The following is a 19,693-nucleotide window of genomic DNA, read 5'->3' on the forward strand; positions in this document are numbered from 1 at the left end:
AAAATGGTGTCAGGGGTGGAGGATTTAGCTCAGTAGCACCTGCCTGGTAAGCACAAGATCATTCCCAGTACCAAGAAAAAACAGAAAACAAAACAAAACAAAACAAAACAAAAAAAAAAAACAAAAGGAAAGAAGTGTTAATCCCTCCACATTTTAAAAGAGCTGCCAGTAATTCAGGGTAGACACGTTGCTCAGGTTGAAGACGGGAGCTCCCTGTAGTCCTTCTGGAGACTAAAGAAGGAGATACACTGGAACAGAATGGAAAAGAATGTCCTGCTTACGCTGTAGGAAAGAGGAGAGCGAGGTGCCCGCCTCTCTCCTGCCCTACCCAAGCAACAGGAGTTGAGGGTGTTTCAAAGAGTGGGTCTCTGTGGTTCTGCTGGGCATGTCAGTCCCAGTTAGTAAGCTGAATGCTACAGTGAAAACTTTCATGTAGAGTTCCGTACACCGGCAAATGCCACCTGCAGTCACCAGTCAGAGTCACATGGACCTGAGATGACTGCAGTCCATGGAAAGCTGGTCAGTGCCCTGAACACCTCCATTCTTATTATTCCTCCACCCTTCAGTCCTGTCCTGAGACTAAGGGATCGACAAATTTAATAAATACGTATGGAAGCACCTTCTGGATGTCAGGGACTGTTCTACATGACCGACAAATGCTAACTCATGTATTCTACATAACAACCCTCAGGATTCTCTTATTGTCCCCCCCCTTTACAGCTGATACCACTAAGTTATAAGAAGATTAAGTAACGTGCTCAACGTTACAGAGCTAAGAAGGGGTACTGGACTATGTGGCCTGGCTCCAGAATTGCTGTCCTTAACGCCCGAATTCACCAGTCCCTCCCTGCTCTTTGCTCATCCCGGGTCTGCTTGTTTCTAGCTTTCCAAAAGCCAGGATGAGAAGAGAGCGGGTGCCAGCCCACTCAGGCCTCAGGACACAAGCCTACCAGCCTCTGGAGGGAAGCAAGCAGCGAGTTTTAAATCAGCATTAAGAGGGGTAGGAATTTTAAGCTGGTCTAATGTGGATTTGTGTAAACCCAAAAACCCAAAAAGAACAGTGTAAGAGTTGCCGAGATGTAGGGAAGGATGCACATGACAAAGCCTGATCAAGATCAGGGAATATGAGGAACAGTCGAACCCTGCCTTCTGGACCAGGGACTCACGGCTGTCCTGTGGATGGCACACATCACACTGACCACTGTCCTGACTTCCGGCCGGCTCTGGGTCATACCTTGCTGAAGTACAGAGATGATCCCGAAGAGATGACCCCACATCCTTGTTCAGGCTTTACGATTTCTCCCCCAATAACTTCTTGCCAGTCGGACTCCCAACCATTCTGGTTCTCAAAATCCGACATAATCGTGGAGGGAAGCACAGCTTCGGGGAGGCATTCAGTTCCTTGGTATCCCTGGTCACACCTACGAGACAGCAAGGCCGAGGGCCCCCATTAGGAACCCGCTGGCAAGGCTGTGGCTGTCCAGGCTGGGACATCGCACACGTCCTGCTTTCCCCCAGCTCTCGTCAGTCGCTGCAGAACTTTCTCCACAATGAATCTGTGTCTATAATGTGGTACCAACAATCTGCAGTTTTTCACACGTCCTAAGTGGACAGAACCCTTCCTTAGTAGGTACAGTGACATAAAGGAAGAAGGCCGGCATCCAGGAGGCAGGATGCAGGCGTGTGTGCTCATGGGGAGCAAGGGATAGCGGGATCTCCCCGCAGCCTGAAAAAGTGACCTCTGCACATTTGCCTGCCCATCGCATGTGCCAGCGGTAACCGCCTCTGCCTGTGTGTACAGCGGCGAGCTTCTGGTAAAATGGTGCAGGAGAATTTTGAGTATCCACAGAGAAATGGGAAACAATAGCAAGGATTTTTAAAAAATAAACTTTGAAACTGAAACCCAGGAGGTCTCGTCTTGAGGTTTACAGTATGTGGCTTGATATTTATTTAAATGTGACAATGTCTTAGACATTCAAAGTGGGAACACAAGGCAGTGCACTGTCTTTTGGCTACATCACTTAGCATCATCTCACCGCCTGACTGATGACAGGCACTGTGACAGGACCAGAGACACAAATCCTGAGGCAGGGGACAGACTGCCCTTGGGGAGCACAGACCTGCACATGCCGTGGTCGCAGGAGCCGTGGCCGCTGCACATGTTGGGGCACTGCTGCCCGATGTAAATGCTGTCTAATGCCCACTCATCCTGTGCGGTGTAGTAGCTCTGGCTCCAGCGGAAGCGGGTGGCACTGGACCTAGACGAGAGGAACAGGGATACAAAGTGTGTCGCATGGTGCTAGAGACAAAGAACGCCAGAGTTCAGCATCTTTGAGAGAACTAACTCTCCGGAACCTGTATTTAGCTGGCCATCGTTTCTATTTAGTTTAATTTCCACTTCATCATGTACAGTTCAATACTTCTATCACGAGGAAGGTTAAAAAGAGATCTGCCTCTGTTTGATCCAGTTTGAGCTTAGTTGATTGGAGACATCATAAAAAATAAATTATCAGTACTTTTGGTTCTTACTCAAATCAGTAGATTTGAGGCTAGAAAAAGGAAGCAGGAACATTTAAAAAAATAAAGATACCAACTAAATGGAGCCTGTTTTTCATAGTTGAAAATGTAAGATGTTTACCTAAGAGTAATACAATTTCTTACAATGAGCATATCAGTAGTTAACAGAAAACTTGCAATTTGTGCTTAATACGAAAGAATACATTTTGGGGAGTATTGTTTTAGGGTTGAAGGGATAGATGGTATTGTACTATGGTATAAGTGAGAACATCAGGAAGTTAAGTTCTGTTTGTTTCTGAAATATTAACTTGCTTGAGTTACATGGACAAGTGGATCTTAAGTGGGTATGAAAGGGGTAAATGGTGCACACACACAAACATTTGGGACCTTAATTCAGTGAAACCAGGCACAGTCTGAAGAGGAGGATATCTGGGGAGTAATGTCAAGCAGACTGCCAGTTGCTCACTGCTTTTTAACATTCTTTTAAAATGATGGCATATTTTTCACTTTTAGGAATTTAATCACAGGGACTGTGATTAAACAAAATAATACAAAAGAGAATTTTTTTCTGTACTGGGGATCGAACTCATGACCTCATGCTTGCCAGGCAGGTGCTTATACTGCTGAGCTAAATCCCCAGCCCCACACAAAGAGAATTTGCAGAATTCCTGTGGGAACTCAGTTCCATTGATTAAACCACTCCAAACATACTATCTAGACATATTTAATCTTAATGGCTCAAATGATCCATTAAAGTCTTCTGCACCAATGACACATATTAAGTACTCTCTAAGTACATAATAGAGAGTTAAAATCCAGACCATGCTTTTAGTGTTAATTTTACCAATGATCAGCTGTTAATAGTTTGTGTTTTCAACCTATTACTCTAGTAGGGTAATTCCAGGTTTCATACAAGCAGTCTGTGGGTTTGCTTACAGATCTGGGCTCATCAGGCGACATACAAAGGGACAGATACAGTCCCTTCCTCTATGATAAGAGGTTTATGTTTGTGATTAAATGGCCACCACAATTTTACAGTCCCATTAAGCAGTGGGTTTTAGAAGAGCCTATCATAGAAGTAGGCACATTGCCTTAGAACACAGAGCCTTACAGAATAGAAGTACATAAGGAATAGACACCATTTTCATCATGAAAGGAAGAGTTGGCCCCACTTTTAAAAGATTAGTTACAACCCCTGTCAGGTCCAGGGCCACTGGTGATACACAGCGAGCTCTTCTGGGGATAGAGATGCTGTGTCTTTGTCTTCATAGTTTACGAGGAAAAGGATAAAGTGAGTGCTCTAAGAGAAATGAGTCAGGGAGCAGAAAAGCAGGCCAGGAAAGGGCAGCCTGTTTCTCACCTCCTAGGGTGGCGGCTGCGGAGTGTACCAGGTGTACCATTTATCAACCCTGTGACCTTTAGTGAGAAATCAAGCCTTCCAGGGCTGCCGGCTCCCCACCTCTCAGAGAGAGGGTTTGGGTAAACTAATGTCTAAGATCCCTTCCAGCTCCCCAGTCTAACAATTCTTCTGGTGGTGTGCTGACCACGGTGACAGCTCACTTTCTTTATAGTTAGAGCCCTTTATAAAGCCCGAGGCGAGCATTATTTAGAGGTTTTGTTACTTCCGGTATTAAAATGGGGCAGGAATTCAGAAACCTGTGCTTCTGCCTTCCCAGTTTCCTTGTGCTTGTAACAGTCCGGGGCAGACACCATCCAACTTTTCCTAAGTAAATAAACCCTCGTTATGATCTCTTGGAAAAAGGTGTTTTCTTAAGATAAAAAGCTGAAAGTGGGCCATTCCATTTAATCACAACCTGCCACTTAGCGTGCTGATGTTACTTAAAGAGCAAAAGGAGGGGAAACAGGTTGAAGATTGTCTTAATTTTTGGTGAGAAAAGAGAAAATGAGTCGTGTGAGCAGTCTCCAGGTGGCCACACGTGGGAAATCAAGGTGTGATCTCGCTGATGTGCCGCTGCACCCTTGCTAAACATCACCCTTGATATAAATATTTAATTTGCCTTTCTCTCTCTCAACTAAGTAATCTAAGAAGATCTTGCACATTTTGAACGAAACCAGAAAGAACTGCTGTGTAGGTTGTGAAATGAGGTTGATTTGTATTTAAAACCTAAACTCTATGGATTCCCCAAAGCAACAAAATTTGAGTCTTTATTTGATTTCTTCCTCATATAAACTTCAAGGCTGAAATAAAATGGCAACGAGGCATCTCCTGATAGGTAATCCGAGGAATCAAGGTAAATGAAGCCTGAGTAAATCGTATTTTCCACTTTTAGAGTTCCTGTAATTGCATTTACCCAATTATTCTGAAACTCATTCAGTCATTAGGTGTTGATTTGCTTATGAAGTCAGAAACTGACAGCTGTTGGGGTCTCATTAGGCCCTGTTCTTATGTAAATGTCTCTCCCAAAAACAAAATTAATCTTCACTGGGTAACAAATGTTCAGTTGGGATACTCTGAACAGGTGTATACATTCGAAATTTCCATCTAGGTCATTCCATCTAGCACTTTCCAAAGGTAACAGGTCTTTGATAATGCAAGGACTGTGTTAGCTTTTATGCTTTCAGATCATATTTGCATACGTTTGAATCAAAACAGCAGAACAAAGATTTGGTCAAAGAAGCAATATTCCTTAAATTGAAGTGTGCTCCTGTCCTTCAACGGAATGCTACTTCTGAAAGTCTGAAATGAACATACAGCAGTAAAGTGATTAAGAAAGCCAAGGAGAGTAAAGCTAGAAGAACTAAGCATTCTGGACCCCCAAACTGGTTACAGATAGTAAGGACTAACTGAACGTTACTTTTTAAATTGTAGCATAGTGTAAGTATTAGTCAGTAGAGATGCTAAAGGAATTATTCCAGTGGGCTGTGTTTTTAAAAATAGTCTCTTTCTTTTTCTAGGGTTTTGAAGGAAATTGGGAGAAACAAAATTACATTATTTATTACATGGAACTAAAAGCAAATACTTGAAAGAATGAGATTTTTTTGTTTGCAAAATGAGACATATTGATTTAGCTCATGAGACACATTGAATTAAAGCTGTGTTTATTTCCCCAGCGTTCAGTGAGCATGACTGCAGACACTCACTGTTCGATCTAGAGCTTAAGGGTCCATGTATTTCTTTTAAGCAATTAACACTGATGAGAATTAATCTTTTCTAACCACATGAAAACTTTCAACTTGGTAGCTGTGTCATGATTTCAGCTAAGGCCTGGTAGTGTAACATGTAACAGGGAGTAGAATAACTTGCACACCGTTTTGTAATAAGAGGAATACTTTTTTGGATATTCATTATACTACAACATCCAAGGAAATAGTTAATAAGGTTTCTATGGGATGAAAAGACATCTCTAAAGCATTTACCAATATTATTTTACCATAATTTTGAAATCGTATCACACATTAATAAATAACATCAGTGATTCTAATTTTTTAGCCTCTTTTGTTCAACTGACTGATTGATTGACAGGGTCTCCAGCTTCCAGGCCCAAGGGATCATGGGTACAAGTGGCTTCCCGAGAAGGTGGGACCACAGGACTACCAGGTGTGTGCCACCAGGTTCAACTTTTCAACTGTCTTTTTTTAAGAATGAAAGAAATGTAGTTAATTATAAAATATTGAAAAACATCCCTCAGTAACTTTGCACCTAGTATGACCAGTATTTTATTTGTTTGCTATGTCATTTTGTATAAACCTTTATTGCTGTATATGCTGGAAATGTCACTGAAATTAAAGTCTTGATTATATCTCAGCAGCAGACATAAACAAGCAGGATGTTGTATAAAGTATAAAAAGTTGTTATATAAAGCATCAATAGAATATTTAGCAATGGCTTATAGCTGGATATAAAAAAACTGGGAATCAAAATTTCAACTGCTATAATGACATATCCTTTAAAATAATCAGGATTCCATTCTCCCATAGTACAGTAATTCAATCTTCAACCAAAGTGTAAGAATTATTCTAGGTTGTTATCTAATGAATTGTTTTTCGGTAGTGCCAAATTCACATAAAATAATCTGAGGAGAGTTCATTTAGTAATTTTGTCCTTAAGAGAACTGCAAGGCAGATATCACAGAAAAGTATGTCTCTTTTATGTGTTTTCTTCTATACACATAGAATCTTAAAATTCCAGGGCTGCGGGAGACCTTTAAGATTATCTAATTAAAACATTTCAGTAGGTTCATAAAGAATTGGCCTTGAAAAGGTTGTCCATAGTAAAGATCATGTGGTTAATTAAAGAGTGGTGGAGGATTCAGGCCTTCTAATTTCCAGCTTACAGCTTTTTCTTTGAATGAGCTCACCCTGACTCTGGGATTTAAATTCTCTCCATCATACTTAGTTCTAGAATTCCATTTCCTAATGTTGGGTTGTTTTTGTTGACCAGAAACGACGGAATATACTCAAAAAATCAATTATGCTTTCCCCCATCTTCTTTCACATTATCAAGTGTTTATTGAGGCCTCTGCTTCTGGGTGAATGATTATTATTGTTATTGAAAAAATCAACTAGACAAAAAAGCATGTTAAGTTTTTGATATAAAAAGCAGCACTTTTTTTTTTTTAGCAAGAAGACAAACTGGCAATCCAGAATACCTGAATTTGTAGATTCTTTATCATTCTCCTTTTTCCTAAAGGAGATGGCCCATTAAGTTCTCCTATAGAGAGAAAAGTTGGGTGTAGGGTGTTCAGGAGAAGCTAGGACAGGGGAAATCTAACTTTCATATTTTCTCTTAGCTCTATTTTTCAAATATACTTAATGTGAAAGAAAAATATGGGCCTTTGGATGGTGCAAACCTAAGAGTCACTATCTCGCCACAGTTCTTAACTGATCTTCACATGCAAGTTATCCTAACAGAGATGGAGAGACAGTAAAGGTTAAAGTAAGAACTGTATCTAAAGACGTCATCTCTCACCAGGTCTTCTGCGGGAGGGGTACTATGACTCTTCTCCACTGTGTGAACTCACTGGCATGGTAAATACTTGCTGATGTAAATTCCTGGCAACTGGGCATACTTGGAAGGCATTCCTGAAAGAGAAGCAAAAAATCAAACTCAGCTTTGTTTGCCCAAGAAAAATAGGTTGGCCCACTCACCATAAGTGCAAAAGACCTCAGGGAAATGTAACGCGATAATCCTGACCATGGGTGCTATGGATGCAACCCATGACTTCTCCTTCAGCAAAGTTAGAACAAGTGGGACATAACTGCAGATGAGAAGCCATAATGGAATTAGAAATCTATCAGTTCTTACATGTGCAAACAGAAATGGGTTAGTATTCACTGTGACCTGCTATAATATTAGAATTTGGTAAAATTATTCTGTTAATGCAGTTACAGCAATGCATTTATAGCATTGCCAGATTATTAGTGTATACATGAAAAAGTAAGCTTTATTCCAAGAGACTGGATCTCTATTTCTGTTTGTATCTAAAGTCAAGAGATAGCGTGTTCTTTATAGTCTGTCTACTGGTAAAGAGACCTAGAAAGGGAAAAGATGAAGACACTGTAGGGAAAGAGGAATAGAAGTCTTTAGTACTGAGATTATTACCTGTGATGAGTCACTGACTGTGTCAATGTGAGTAAGAAACACCCAACTAAACTAGATCAGCATAGCCCAGGGTGTGGCTGAAGGCCCTTACTGCAGACAGAAGAGCCACCCTGGGTGTGAGTGGCACCAGCCAACAGGCTTGCTGCCCAAATAGAAGGCCGAGGAGCGCCAGTCTTCACCTTCTCCTTGGACGTCGCCTCCTGGCTTTTAGTGCAGACCCTTCACCCTTCTGATCTGGCCTCTCACGGGACAGCGCAGTGGGCTCAGGCCTTCACCCGGACCCTCGGGTCTCCAGCGCACACATGGCCCTTTTACACTCTCGCACGTCTGACCCCGGGCAGTCACTTCAGCCTGCCTTGTATATTCTTACATATTTGTGTAACTTGCATTAAATCTGTTTCTCTAGGAAGCACAACTGATACAGAGCTACTTATGTTTCAATTTCTAAATACCCCTTTCACAGCTAACAGTGAAGGAGGCGGTATCTACGCAATCCTTTATGTCAGTTAATTTTCTTTCTTCAGTTTTCAGTTCCAAATAACATGTTTCGTTTCAGCCAAACCTCAACGTTCAAGTTGCGATTGCTTTATGTAAAAAGGAAGAAGTTACCGATCACAGGCGTTAGAGACAATATACTTACTTCCTGCACAAGGTGCCAGGTGAGGCCGTGGTTGGTCGAGTACTCCAGTGTCACCTGGTTGTCCACGTGTGGCGTGTACTTCCGGCCACATCCCATCACCAAACTGAACTGAATCATGTAGGACGCCCCTACCTGCATGGACTGTGTTTCCACATAGCGCATGCTGGAGGCCAGTTTAGAGTCTCCTGTGAAACTGAAAGACACAGCGGAGGAGATCAGGCAATTCCATACAGCAGCACATCGGGGAGACACGAGGATCTTCACTTTGTACCAAATGCTAAAATAGTTTCCTGGCACTAAATTATTTAAACCTTGCCAAATTGTAGAATGGATTTCAGCCAATGTAATGAATGGGATTTAAAACAGTTTACTAAAGAAATAACTTTAAAAAAGTTAATACCTACAGTCACCAAATGTATCTGAAATTGGATATTCTTTTATTACCCTCATTAATCTCACCTCTTGGAATCTACTGTAAGGAAATAATTCTAAATTCAGAGGCAATTTTATAAACATGATGAATATGATAGGATTATTTATAGTAGTAATTGTTAGCAATCTCACTGTCAAAAAGGGAGGAATGAAAGGCTTAAGGAGGGTGGCACAGCTACCTTGTAGAATATCATTCATGTTCACACATTCAGGAAGATGATATAAATGGATTAAAATGTATATTATGAAATAAATGTTAAAAATATGCATGAAATGATGCACAAAGAAAACTGCCCAGAATCTTTATCATGGCTATCTTTAATGGCGGGAAATTCAAAAGTTTATAAATTTCATTTGTGTTTTTCTTACTTTCCGAAGAGTTTTTAATGCTCATGCATTAATTACTAATAACATCTAATGTGGTTTTAAGTGTTGTACCCTACATCAGTAAAATTTAGATGTTTTACATGTCCCAATGGAGTCTTACATAATTATAACTGTAAATTATTTGAAGGAAGGTAAAAAAATATTCTGTTTACAGAGAATTTCTCAAAGAATTTGTAATTTGTCAGGGAAGAGTAACATGTGGGTACATCTGTACCATAGTTACCTACATTGGTGGATGTAAATTTTCTGAGGCTCAGTTGCACTACGGTTTGTCTACTCCAGCACCTGATTCTGTCATTCTGAAGCAGGCCCAGCCCCACCGTTAAATGGTAACATCAGGGAATCAGAGGGCGTAGCTAATGTAATACTTTGTGAAATCTTTGATGCATAGTACTATTTCTTAACTATTTTTTGTGGAGTCACCAAAAGAAAGAATACTATTATTTGCTTCTTGTAGAGACTGAGATGCTACTTAAAAATGGAACACTGCCCCAATATGGGGTTGCAAAGGACTTAGACTGAAGGCTATACGAAGCTAAGAAGCTTTTCCCACAGTAAGTAGTTACTGATTAACGTTTTAAAAGATTTTATACTTGTACAATGAATAGAGAAAAACATCCTGACTTCTGCTTTTGATGTTCAATAAAAGAAAACACAAAGTCATAATCAGTACCCCTTGGCTTGCAAATTCAGTTAAGAAATGAGAAGTCAACAAGAAGCTAAGACCTGTGAGCTGACGCCATGACAGGGCTGACTGGGGGAGAGCCAGCTGCCAGTCCCTTCCAGAGCACAGCCTGGCAGACAAGAAGAGCCAATGTGTCCCCCACCCCAGCCCCGCCCCATAAGTGACCAGCTGATCTGCAGAATCACAGGCTGTGATGATAGCAAATGAGGTAAAATACAACTTCACGCTTGTGGTGTCTGGTGTCTCACTGACTTTGGAGACCTAAGCAGGCAGTCTGACCATCTGTTCAGAGGATAACAGTACACAATGTAGCATAAAGTGGGGCTCTCCTTCTGAAGGTGGTGGCCATAATTAACTCTGTTATCTTGTTTCAAAATCCTGCATCATTCTCATTGTTTTGTTTGGTTGGCTTTTATTGTTTTATCTTATTTGATTTTGTTGTATCTGATGGCATGCCTGGGCAGCTATTTTGAAGATAACAGGATATACTGTTAGCCATTTTGGATTTACTATTATCGTGTTTTGAAGTCCTGTATTGCATTTGTTGTTTTGTTTTTATTGGTCCTCTTCTGTTTCTGTTTTGTTTGATTTTACTGTGGCTGAAGGTATGGGCAGCCATTTTGAAGACAAGAAGAGGCATTATGGTGACCATGGTTGATTTCCTATTACCTTGTTTTGAAATCCTGTGTCACTTACACTGTCTTGTTTTGATTGGCTTTATTCTGTTTTATTTTGCTTGACTTTATTCTCTTTAAAATAAAATTTTTAAAAAATGACAAGGCCAGGAGTGGGGGCCTGTCATTCCAGCACTCAGGAGGCTGAAGCAGCAGGATCACTATGAGTGTAAGGCCAGCCTGGGCTACAAAGTGAGGGCAAGGCCAGTCTGAACTGCATGGTGAGACCCTGTCAAAGAAAAATGACAAATGCCACAACTTGTTTATAATTATTAGTAATGGGGCCCGTCATTTACTGAGTGTGGGCTAAATCCTAAGCCTAGTACGATTTCCACTGCACCTTCCTTAGGTCCAGCCCCACAGTGACTCCGTACGGTGGCAATGATTATTTCTTTTCAGCGGAAGAGGAAATGGGCAGTAACATTCAATGAGCAATCAGCCTAGACAGGCTTTTAAACCTCTTTACCAATACACGGTCGGCTTATCTTTCTATTACCCTAACATTGGGAAAGTATTTGCAATTTTGAATAAAATTTGCTTATTTATTTACAAATTGTCAACTTTCAGTTATTAGGCAGCTGCATTGTAATATTAAGATATAAAACCTTAATTGTATCTATACATTAGAACACATAAGGTGCGATCTCAAAAATATATGTATCAGTATTTAGAAATACTGGCAAAGTAAAAGAAACCAGCATAGAACAAAAGTGGTGGTCAACCACGCAGGCATGGACTTAGTCATCATTTCCATGGTGTTTTAAGGAGGCAAAAAGTAGGCAAAAAAGGTTTTCCAAAGTGTTTTTTTCTGTGACAAGAAAGCATTGCTTTTACCTTCGGGGGTAAAAGCTCTTTCTAGTACCTTCTCAGAGGAAGAAGGCATCATTTAAATTGTTTTTGCCTTGAAAAGGCACCACACCTACTGGGTGTCCTGAGAGGAAATGTGAGCAAGATCACAGAGCACGGTCGCAAGGTTGCAAGGCCACAGCTGATCTGTAAGTGACCGGGAACCACAGAAAGCATGGGCTTCTGCCACGCTCCGCATCTCCCCACCCTGACACTTCTGAAATTATTTACAATTATTTTTACCATCAGCTTTCTTTCTTTCTTTCTTTTTGGTCTTTTGAGGCAGGGTCTCCCTATGCAGTTCGAGCTGGCCTTAAAGTCACTTTGTAGCTCAGGCTAGTCTCGACCTTGCAATGATACTCCTGCCTCACCCTCCCAGGGGCTGGGATTACAGGCATGCACCACCACTCCCGCTCCATCAGCATTTTGTAAATTCCTCCCTTCTGAGATGGTTTACTGTCCTCATCATCCTCTACAGAAGTAGAAGGAAGTGCTGTGTTTACACACCTTGTCAGCACCCAACGTTCAGGTGGGTACAAAGGTAACCATGAACTTGGCCAAAGAAAGGAAGTACACAAAGCCCAGAAGTAGAAGGCTCTGAGCTGCTGGATGACAGCAGACTTTGAAAGTGTCAGAATCACAAGAAAGAAACAGGATTAGAATTATATAAAATAACGAGCTAAGTAGACAAAACCTTGAGGGCAATTAAACAAAGACAAAAGAATTCTTGCACTTTGCACTGGACTGGTGGAATCAAATGGTGTTTCCTGTTGTGGGCGGGTCTTGTTGGGCTAGGTGAACCCCCTGCCAGCCACATCCTTCCTCGCCAGCCACCTTCCAGCGACTGGTACAGAGCTGTGTCCAGGGCATGTGTCCAGCAGAGTTCCCACCGACCAGACACAAATGGAAGCTGCTGCACAGGTTTACTCATTTGGCTTCATCATGGTCTTTAGAAAGGGCTGATGTCACCGGCTGCCATGGCTTAGGCCTGCTGTTCCCTACATCTTCCTTCCTCTCCCGGGAACCTGCACTCATCTGGTAGTCATAATGGAACAAGAGGGCCAGGGATGTAGCTCAAGGGCAAGCGCCTGCCTGGCAAGCGCAAGGTCCTGAGTTCGATTCCTGGTATTAAAAAAAAAAATACCTTTACATAATGAAACAAGGGCACACAGAGACCGCTCTGCTGAGACCATGTAGCAGAAGGCAGACAGAGCACAGATCCCCCATGGCCTTGTTAAGGTGCACACCAGCCCTGGACTCTCCATCCTAAGATTGCTTGTTATGAACGACAAATAAGCCTCTGTACTTTTGCTTACGCCATAGTCAGTCCTTTCTTGTTTTTGTGGTAACCTGGACTGAGTGCATTTCTAACACACCTATCATGCCTCCTCAAACTAGAGGGATACCCATCCCGATGCCTTACTCTGAAACAAAATGACACACGAAAAGCACAGATGCCCACGCATTACACTCCGGCCCCAAACCAGTCTCGGATTTGTTCAAGACTTGAGGCTGAAAGCCAGGGATATTAGATGGGCTGTTTCCTTCCTGAATGTTCATACTCAGCTGTGCTGGGCTTTGCGGGGCAGAAAATTTCACACATTGCAATCCTTTAATTTACAGGATTGCTCCTCTTGGCCGCTTGTGGAAGTCAAGATAAGTTTGCAAAGGTGAAAATGAGGCCGAACTTCTTTTCTGTTAAGAATTATAGGAATGGAAAAGAACAGCCCACATCAGCATTTTCGGGAGAAATCTTGCAGACAGGATGCTTTGGGAATCAGGCTTAGCTTTATTCCTGCAAGGGAGCCTTGAAAATCAAGGAAGAATCTTTAAAAGTTCCTGCATCTAATTACAGGATTTAAAGAGGAAGGGCTATTTCTTTCCACTAGGACAAAACTATCTCTCCATCTCTGTATTTCTACCTCCAATAAGGCCAGTCAGTGCTCCTCTATGGCACAGGTCAAGCAGAGAGCACTACAGCACGAGTCCTGGGCTTCTATGCTTGATCTGCAGACTGGCTCCTTCCCGTTCCCCCCGCCCTTGCTCAGTCTCAGGCACTGCCAAGAACCTGTTTTCTCAGCCAGGTAGGAATCTATCTTACTCATCTCTGGAGCCCGAAAGATAGAAGCATGTCTGCATCTCACAGAAGCACACTGTGTGGAAACCGTGCTTTTCCAAACCCTGACATTTTCTCCTTTGACCTCTGAGTCCAGGCCACTTAGGAGACCAACATGGACCCTTAACACTGTGTGATGGAGAAGGCAAACAGAGATGGCAGTGCAGGCCCCAGGGTCCCACAGTGGCTAGAAAGCCAGACTCTAGGCCTCTGCTTTCTATTTTGAAGATTTTCCCACTCTGTCCTCCCTGTGGAAGGCTCTGGGAGAGCGTTTGTTAAATAAAATGAGCACACAAGTGAGTCTCTCAGCTGGGGAGCAGGCAGGTTTTACAAAACACTGCTATTTAAACGCTATAAGGAACAGAGACAAAGTTCTAAGGCGACCTTCACTTAAAGAACTCACTTCCTCTTTCCTCTAGGGTCTCTTTTCTGTCTCCAGAAAAAAAGGTTCTTTTAAATAAAGGCAGATGCATATAACCAAAGTAAGTGGCAGAATCCTTGGGCCACAGAATTCTTAAAAAGCACCCTCGTGTCAAACAACCAAATCACCCAGGACTGAGACATTTTTTGATAAATCATCTCACCTTTTTAAAGAGTATTTTTGGTTAGAAAGCTAATATGCTTGAAATCTCATTATGAATATGGCACAGGAGAAGATTTATCAAGATTGTATCAAGATTTACATTTCTTATAAACCTAAGCAATCTTCTGTTATTTTCAAGAATCTCACAGAAGACAACTTTGCAGAAATCTTTTCCAGGGAAACAAAAGAGCCATACAAAAGCTCCACACAAGTTTTGTTCTGACACTATTCAGAAGTTCTAGTCACGTGTCAGAGACATGAATGAATCTGAAACTCTCTGCTGTCATCTTTTTGGGTATAGGTCATCAATAAAATCTTTACTAGATTTCCTAGACAAAATTGATGCTGTGGGATAAAGATGAAAAAATTTTCAAATTAGTTGTTAGTTCTATAAGACTGTATTTCAAAACAGAATAATATTATTTCAGTGAATTGTACAAATTTATGCTTAATAGAAAAAACAAACTGATCATGTAGGAGAAGTGTTCTTAAAAAAGTAAAATTTTGTAATTCTACTATCTAGAGATGACCACTGTTCATGTTTTGGTATAAATACCTCCACACAATTTTTTCTTATTGTTGCATACATAAACACACTTTTTAATTTTAAAATGAACTTTGAAATAGTAAATCTAAAATGTGGCTAGATATTGTGGTTTTTAATGAACAAAGCCAATTTTTAAATATAGAAAATTTTGGAAGTTGTATCTACTTTTTACTGTAATAAACAACGCTTCTATAATACATGTTCTTCTGTAACTTGATGTAATAGCCAAAGTATTTCCTCAGAATACATTCCTAGGAACAGAATTGCTTAGTCAGAGCAAATGCATGTTGTAAAAGTTATATTTACCAAGAACATCAACGGTGACGAAGCTGACAGTGCTCAGCATCTGTCAACTCTGAGCATTCACAGTACTTTTCACTGTGGAGATTTTATTCCTATCATCTTTTACTCTGCATTTCTGATCACTACAGAAGTTCCAAAGCTATTTGTATATAGGAGTGAGCACGTTTTTCATGTACTTTGCCTACTTCTAACAACAGGGTTAAACTTTTGCTTACTGATTTGTATCATTTCTTCACAGTAGTAGATTCTGTCATCTATGTTAAAAATATCCCCTGCTCACAATCTTTTGGAATGTTTTTCCTTCCCCAATTGCAAGTGCAAAATTTTTAAGCAGTGGCATATATGATTCTGATGGTATCTTATTATTACTGGTGTGTGTTGACATTGCTTTCTGACCTAGTTCATAATTACTTTTTGCAAACATCTGATGGACATTTGAAAGAAATATCTACTTTTCACTGTTAGAATACAACTTTCACAAAACATTTAAACTTTGCCTATTATCTCCTTAAATTTATCTAGGTATTCACGTATTTTTGTTTGCAATCTTGATCCATTAAGGGCTAACGCAAAGCCTGTAGTCTCAGCACTCAGGAGGGTGAAGTAGGAGGCCTGCTGGGAGTTTGAGGCCAGCCTGAGCTACAAAGTAAGTTCAAGGCCAGCGTGAACTGGTGCAGCGTTTTCTTTGCCACACTGCTTGGATAATTTCAGTGTGTTTGCATGTTTGTGTCTGTGCCCTTATGATAATCTGGTCTATCAGCCTTTCCCTAGGTTTCCTGACTATCTTCTTTCAACTAATTTTTCAACTGGACTAATCATCTAAGCAAGATGATATTTATTTTATAACACAATTTTAAAACTCCATTCAATGTAAGGCTTCAACAGGTTTGGAACTCCTCTGTATAATGTATTATATCATGTAATTATTCCATCTGTCATTTAAAAAATCTTTATTGATTTCTGAGTAGATAGATCACTGCTTACTTATTTAGTTGAGACTGCAGGGTTATATTAACAATCAAAGATATTTTGGAATTGATGTGCTTTTTAGCATCTGTTTCCCGCTCTTTTTATAGGATTGATGTCTAGCACCTGCTTTGTTTTGCTTCCTAAAGTAAGTGTATATTCTTAAGCTCCTTCATGGCATGCTCATCCTCTCTCTGGAAATTAATATACTGTTCTTTAAGTCAGACATAGGATCTTTAAGTTAGCTATAAAGTCATGAGCCACTAAAAAGCACAAATCAAGCTGCTTGGCTGGTATTTATCTAGCTTTTATAAAAATCAACCTCTTTTCATTCAAAAAGCAGCATAGGAGCAGCTTCTCTGAAGATCAGATAACTGTGTGGGGGAGAAGTAAGGGAGGGAGTGGGTCCCCGAAGAGAGAGGCTGTCTGTACAGAATGGGGCCACCACAAACGAATGCTTCCCTTTCTAACCAGAGCATGAGCACCCACGGGGTGGGTGGGTAAACGGTAGACTCTGTAGGAAACTCCAGGGGTGGCCCCCTGCAACACGCCTCCTGTGTCTCCTGGGGACCTTGGTCATCTTGTCCAACATCCAGATGCCAGTAGCTAATTCCTATCACTTTTAAAAAATACTTAGAAACTGGTCAATGAACTGGTTTTGAAGATTTCTGTCATGTTCCCATCCAATAGCATTGTCCGAAGCACATGTTCAGCATCTAGAGTAAACTGAGGCAGAACAAGGCAATCTGCAGAGTGACAGGCGGAGGGGCAGGGGCACAAAGCAAAAGCCAGGGTGTGGCCGAGAGAGAGTGTGGAGACAGAAGACGGTCAGGTAGGGAGGGCGAGCTAAGGACCCAGAGAAGAGAGCTCCACACGGTTCTGCGGGGCCAGCTCTTCTCCTGTCAGGAGGGTGTGTGTCGAGTGTGCATGCGTATCGTGCACATGTGTCTGTGTCTGTGCGTGCCCTTTCCAGTGGCAGCAGCTCCTTTGATGAGGGCCATCAAGGCACATTAGCGGTTCAGTTCCTCCCACTTCTGGCCACGATCTCAGCTCCATCAGTCTCATCGTCACCAGCGCCAGCTGGGGTGAAGTGACCCTGACCCCCACATGGTAGCCCGTTCTCATCAGCTCTGCCCTCTCAGCTGCTCACTGTCTCTCTCATTGCTCCCGAGTCTTCACGTGGCTTTTATCTCACACCTCACTGCCTCTGAAAGGACTCCCGTCCTGTGGTCAGGCCTGACAGCCCTGCTGAACATGTTCAGCATGGAGGTGAGACTACAGGAGAGCGAGAAAACACATGAGGGAACCCTGAAATTCTCTCTTTTCCTTTTTCTATGCCACGTGCACTATTTACAGAATAGTAACGCAGAACTACTTGAAGAATTTTTTTTTTTGATACCAGGGATGGAACTCACAACCTCGAGTTTGCCAAGCAGACACTTACGCCGCTGAGCTAAACCCCCAGCCCTATTTGAAAACTTTATAAGAAATTTGGAAATTTCATTTATATCACAGCAAATACATTAAAATGCATTTAGGTAAATACATTTTTTGTAGTAAAATCTTTAAATAGATTTTTAGTATTTTGCTTTTAAGTTTTATTTAGCTGTAGGTAGTTCATTTAATACCCATTGGCTGCGATTTCTCAGCATACTTAGAACTCTGACCAAAAAATTTATTTTGAATGCCATGAAATTTTATTATTTTATGAATATTAAATTCAGCAATTAATGAAGTGGGCATAATGCTATTATTTTGTAGGCATTTGCCATTTTATGTCATTTTTGCAACTGTCGTGTCTTATTTTGGTGACAATATATACTTTCCTAGTGCTTGAATTTTTTCCCCAAATCCTGGGAAGCTCGGAGCCCAAGCACTGTACCCAAAGGTGGGTCAGGCAGAGCTTCCGAGGCAGAGGCGCAGCGGGGGCAAAAGTGAGCAGGAGGCAGGAACTTGGCTTGCTGGGGGAGGAGGAGGAAGTCGTGACTGTGACAACTGAGTGAAAGGCGCCAGGCAGAGGCAGAGGTTGAAGAGGGTCGCCCTGCAGAGTCTCAGCACCTACCAAAGGGGGTTGGTGATCTGCACTTCACAGGCAACAGCTGACTCAGAATACTAAATTTCTCTTTCAACAAATCACAGGACCAGTCCTTTCTCCCTTATCTTTGCATTGTAAATAAACTGTATAGAAGTTAAATTATGAAATAAACAGGGCTTTTGGGTCTTTTCTGTCTGGGATTTCCTGCCAACCTGTTACCCACCATTCACAAAATCTTATCTACAATAACATGCTTAGTGTTGCTGGAATGCAGTCTACAGAAACGATGTTTGGTACTAACAAAAACAAATGTAATCTCCATTACCCTTCTCTTTTCCCAACCAAATCTAGTTTACATGAGAAAAATCTTAATATATTTTGAATTCATTAAGGTTCAGACACCTCTCCTTTTGCATCACTCAAGCGAAATGATATTTATTAGCCTTTAACGTTCAAGAAAGTTTCCCAAAATGTGGACCTAAAACCAACACTACAGATACCAGTTTTCTTCCCTTCAGCCAGTGAAGGAATTGGAATTGGTAGGTACTTTCTGTCTGCAAACTCATTCTTCACACGAGTCTTGGAAGTAGGTATTACTGAGCCACTTTATAGATTAAAAGCTCACGATCAAAGAAGCTAAATACACTTCCCTGAACTTTCGGTGTTACTGTTTGATAAAGGGTTATATGTTTGATGAATCAGAAATGAAACCACTCCAACATCATTGTCTAGAAACGTGAAAGAATGCACAAGACTGGTATCCTCACTCTGTGCTCAACTCCCAGCCTACGAGGGGCTGGCAGCGCAGCGAGGGGCAGGCAGCGGGACTGGTTAGAGCTGGAATAAGAGGTGGAGGCGGCATTGGTCAAGGACGGCTGAAGGAGAAGACGGGATGGTAGCTAGAAGTTGGAAGTGAGGGGCGTCTGTTGCACGTTAGTTAGTAACAAAATTCAGTTATTTCCTCTTTTGATTGCATTGCTATGATGCAATCTTCTTAAAAGAGCTCAACTAAAACATAATGGTTATCAGTTAAAAATGTCTTTCTTTTATTTTCCATGCTTACAAGTGTCAGAATTAGAACTCAGGCTTATGACCTCAAAGCTTATATTTCTATCACACTGTAACTGCTATGAACAATCGCCAATCTTAATATAACAATTACCCCTCACAATTGTACACATTTTAATACCAAAAGTCTATATGACAGCAATAGCCCTCCCAGCTGTTGTATGTAGGTTATCAGCTAGGACAGAAGAATGCTAGTGTCCCTTGGCTTACATCTAGATGTCCCCCCAAAGCCTGATGAGGTCACAGGAAGCACTTTTCAGAGGTGGCTGGATCTAGGGTATGCAATGCTGGGAGTGAGTCGCGAGGCTGGGATTACTGAATGACCCACCGA

At 41.4% G+C, this 19,693-nt stretch overlaps 1 protein-coding gene across 2 annotated transcripts in view; it reads right to left on the reverse strand.

The window, feature by feature from the left end:
- The window catches only part of Reln (reelin), a 442,954-nt gene that overhangs the window by 107,124 nt on the left and 316,137 nt on the right, over window positions 1-19,693 (reverse strand). For both annotated transcript variants that reach the window (XM_063237786.1, XM_063237784.1), the window contains exons 21-24: window positions 8,721-8,913; window positions 7,448-7,560; window positions 2,121-2,258; window positions 1,235-1,421 (exon numbers count right to left, since the gene is read on the reverse strand). In XM_063237786.1, coding sequence (XP_063093856.1) covers window positions 1,235-1,421; window positions 2,121-2,258; window positions 7,448-7,560; window positions 8,721-8,913 — 631 coding nt within the window. The remainder of the gene's footprint in view (window positions 1-1,234; window positions 1,422-2,120; window positions 2,259-7,447; window positions 7,561-8,720; window positions 8,914-19,693) is intronic.

The sequence above is a fragment of the Cavia porcellus genome, unplaced genomic scaffold (genome assembly GCF_034190915.1).
Source record: "Cavia porcellus strain 051 isolate PalLab524CR breed Dunkin Hartley unplaced genomic scaffold, mCavPor4.1 scaffold_2, whole genome shotgun sequence".
Taxonomy (NCBI): Eukaryota; Metazoa; Chordata; class Mammalia; order Rodentia; family Caviidae; genus Cavia; species Cavia porcellus.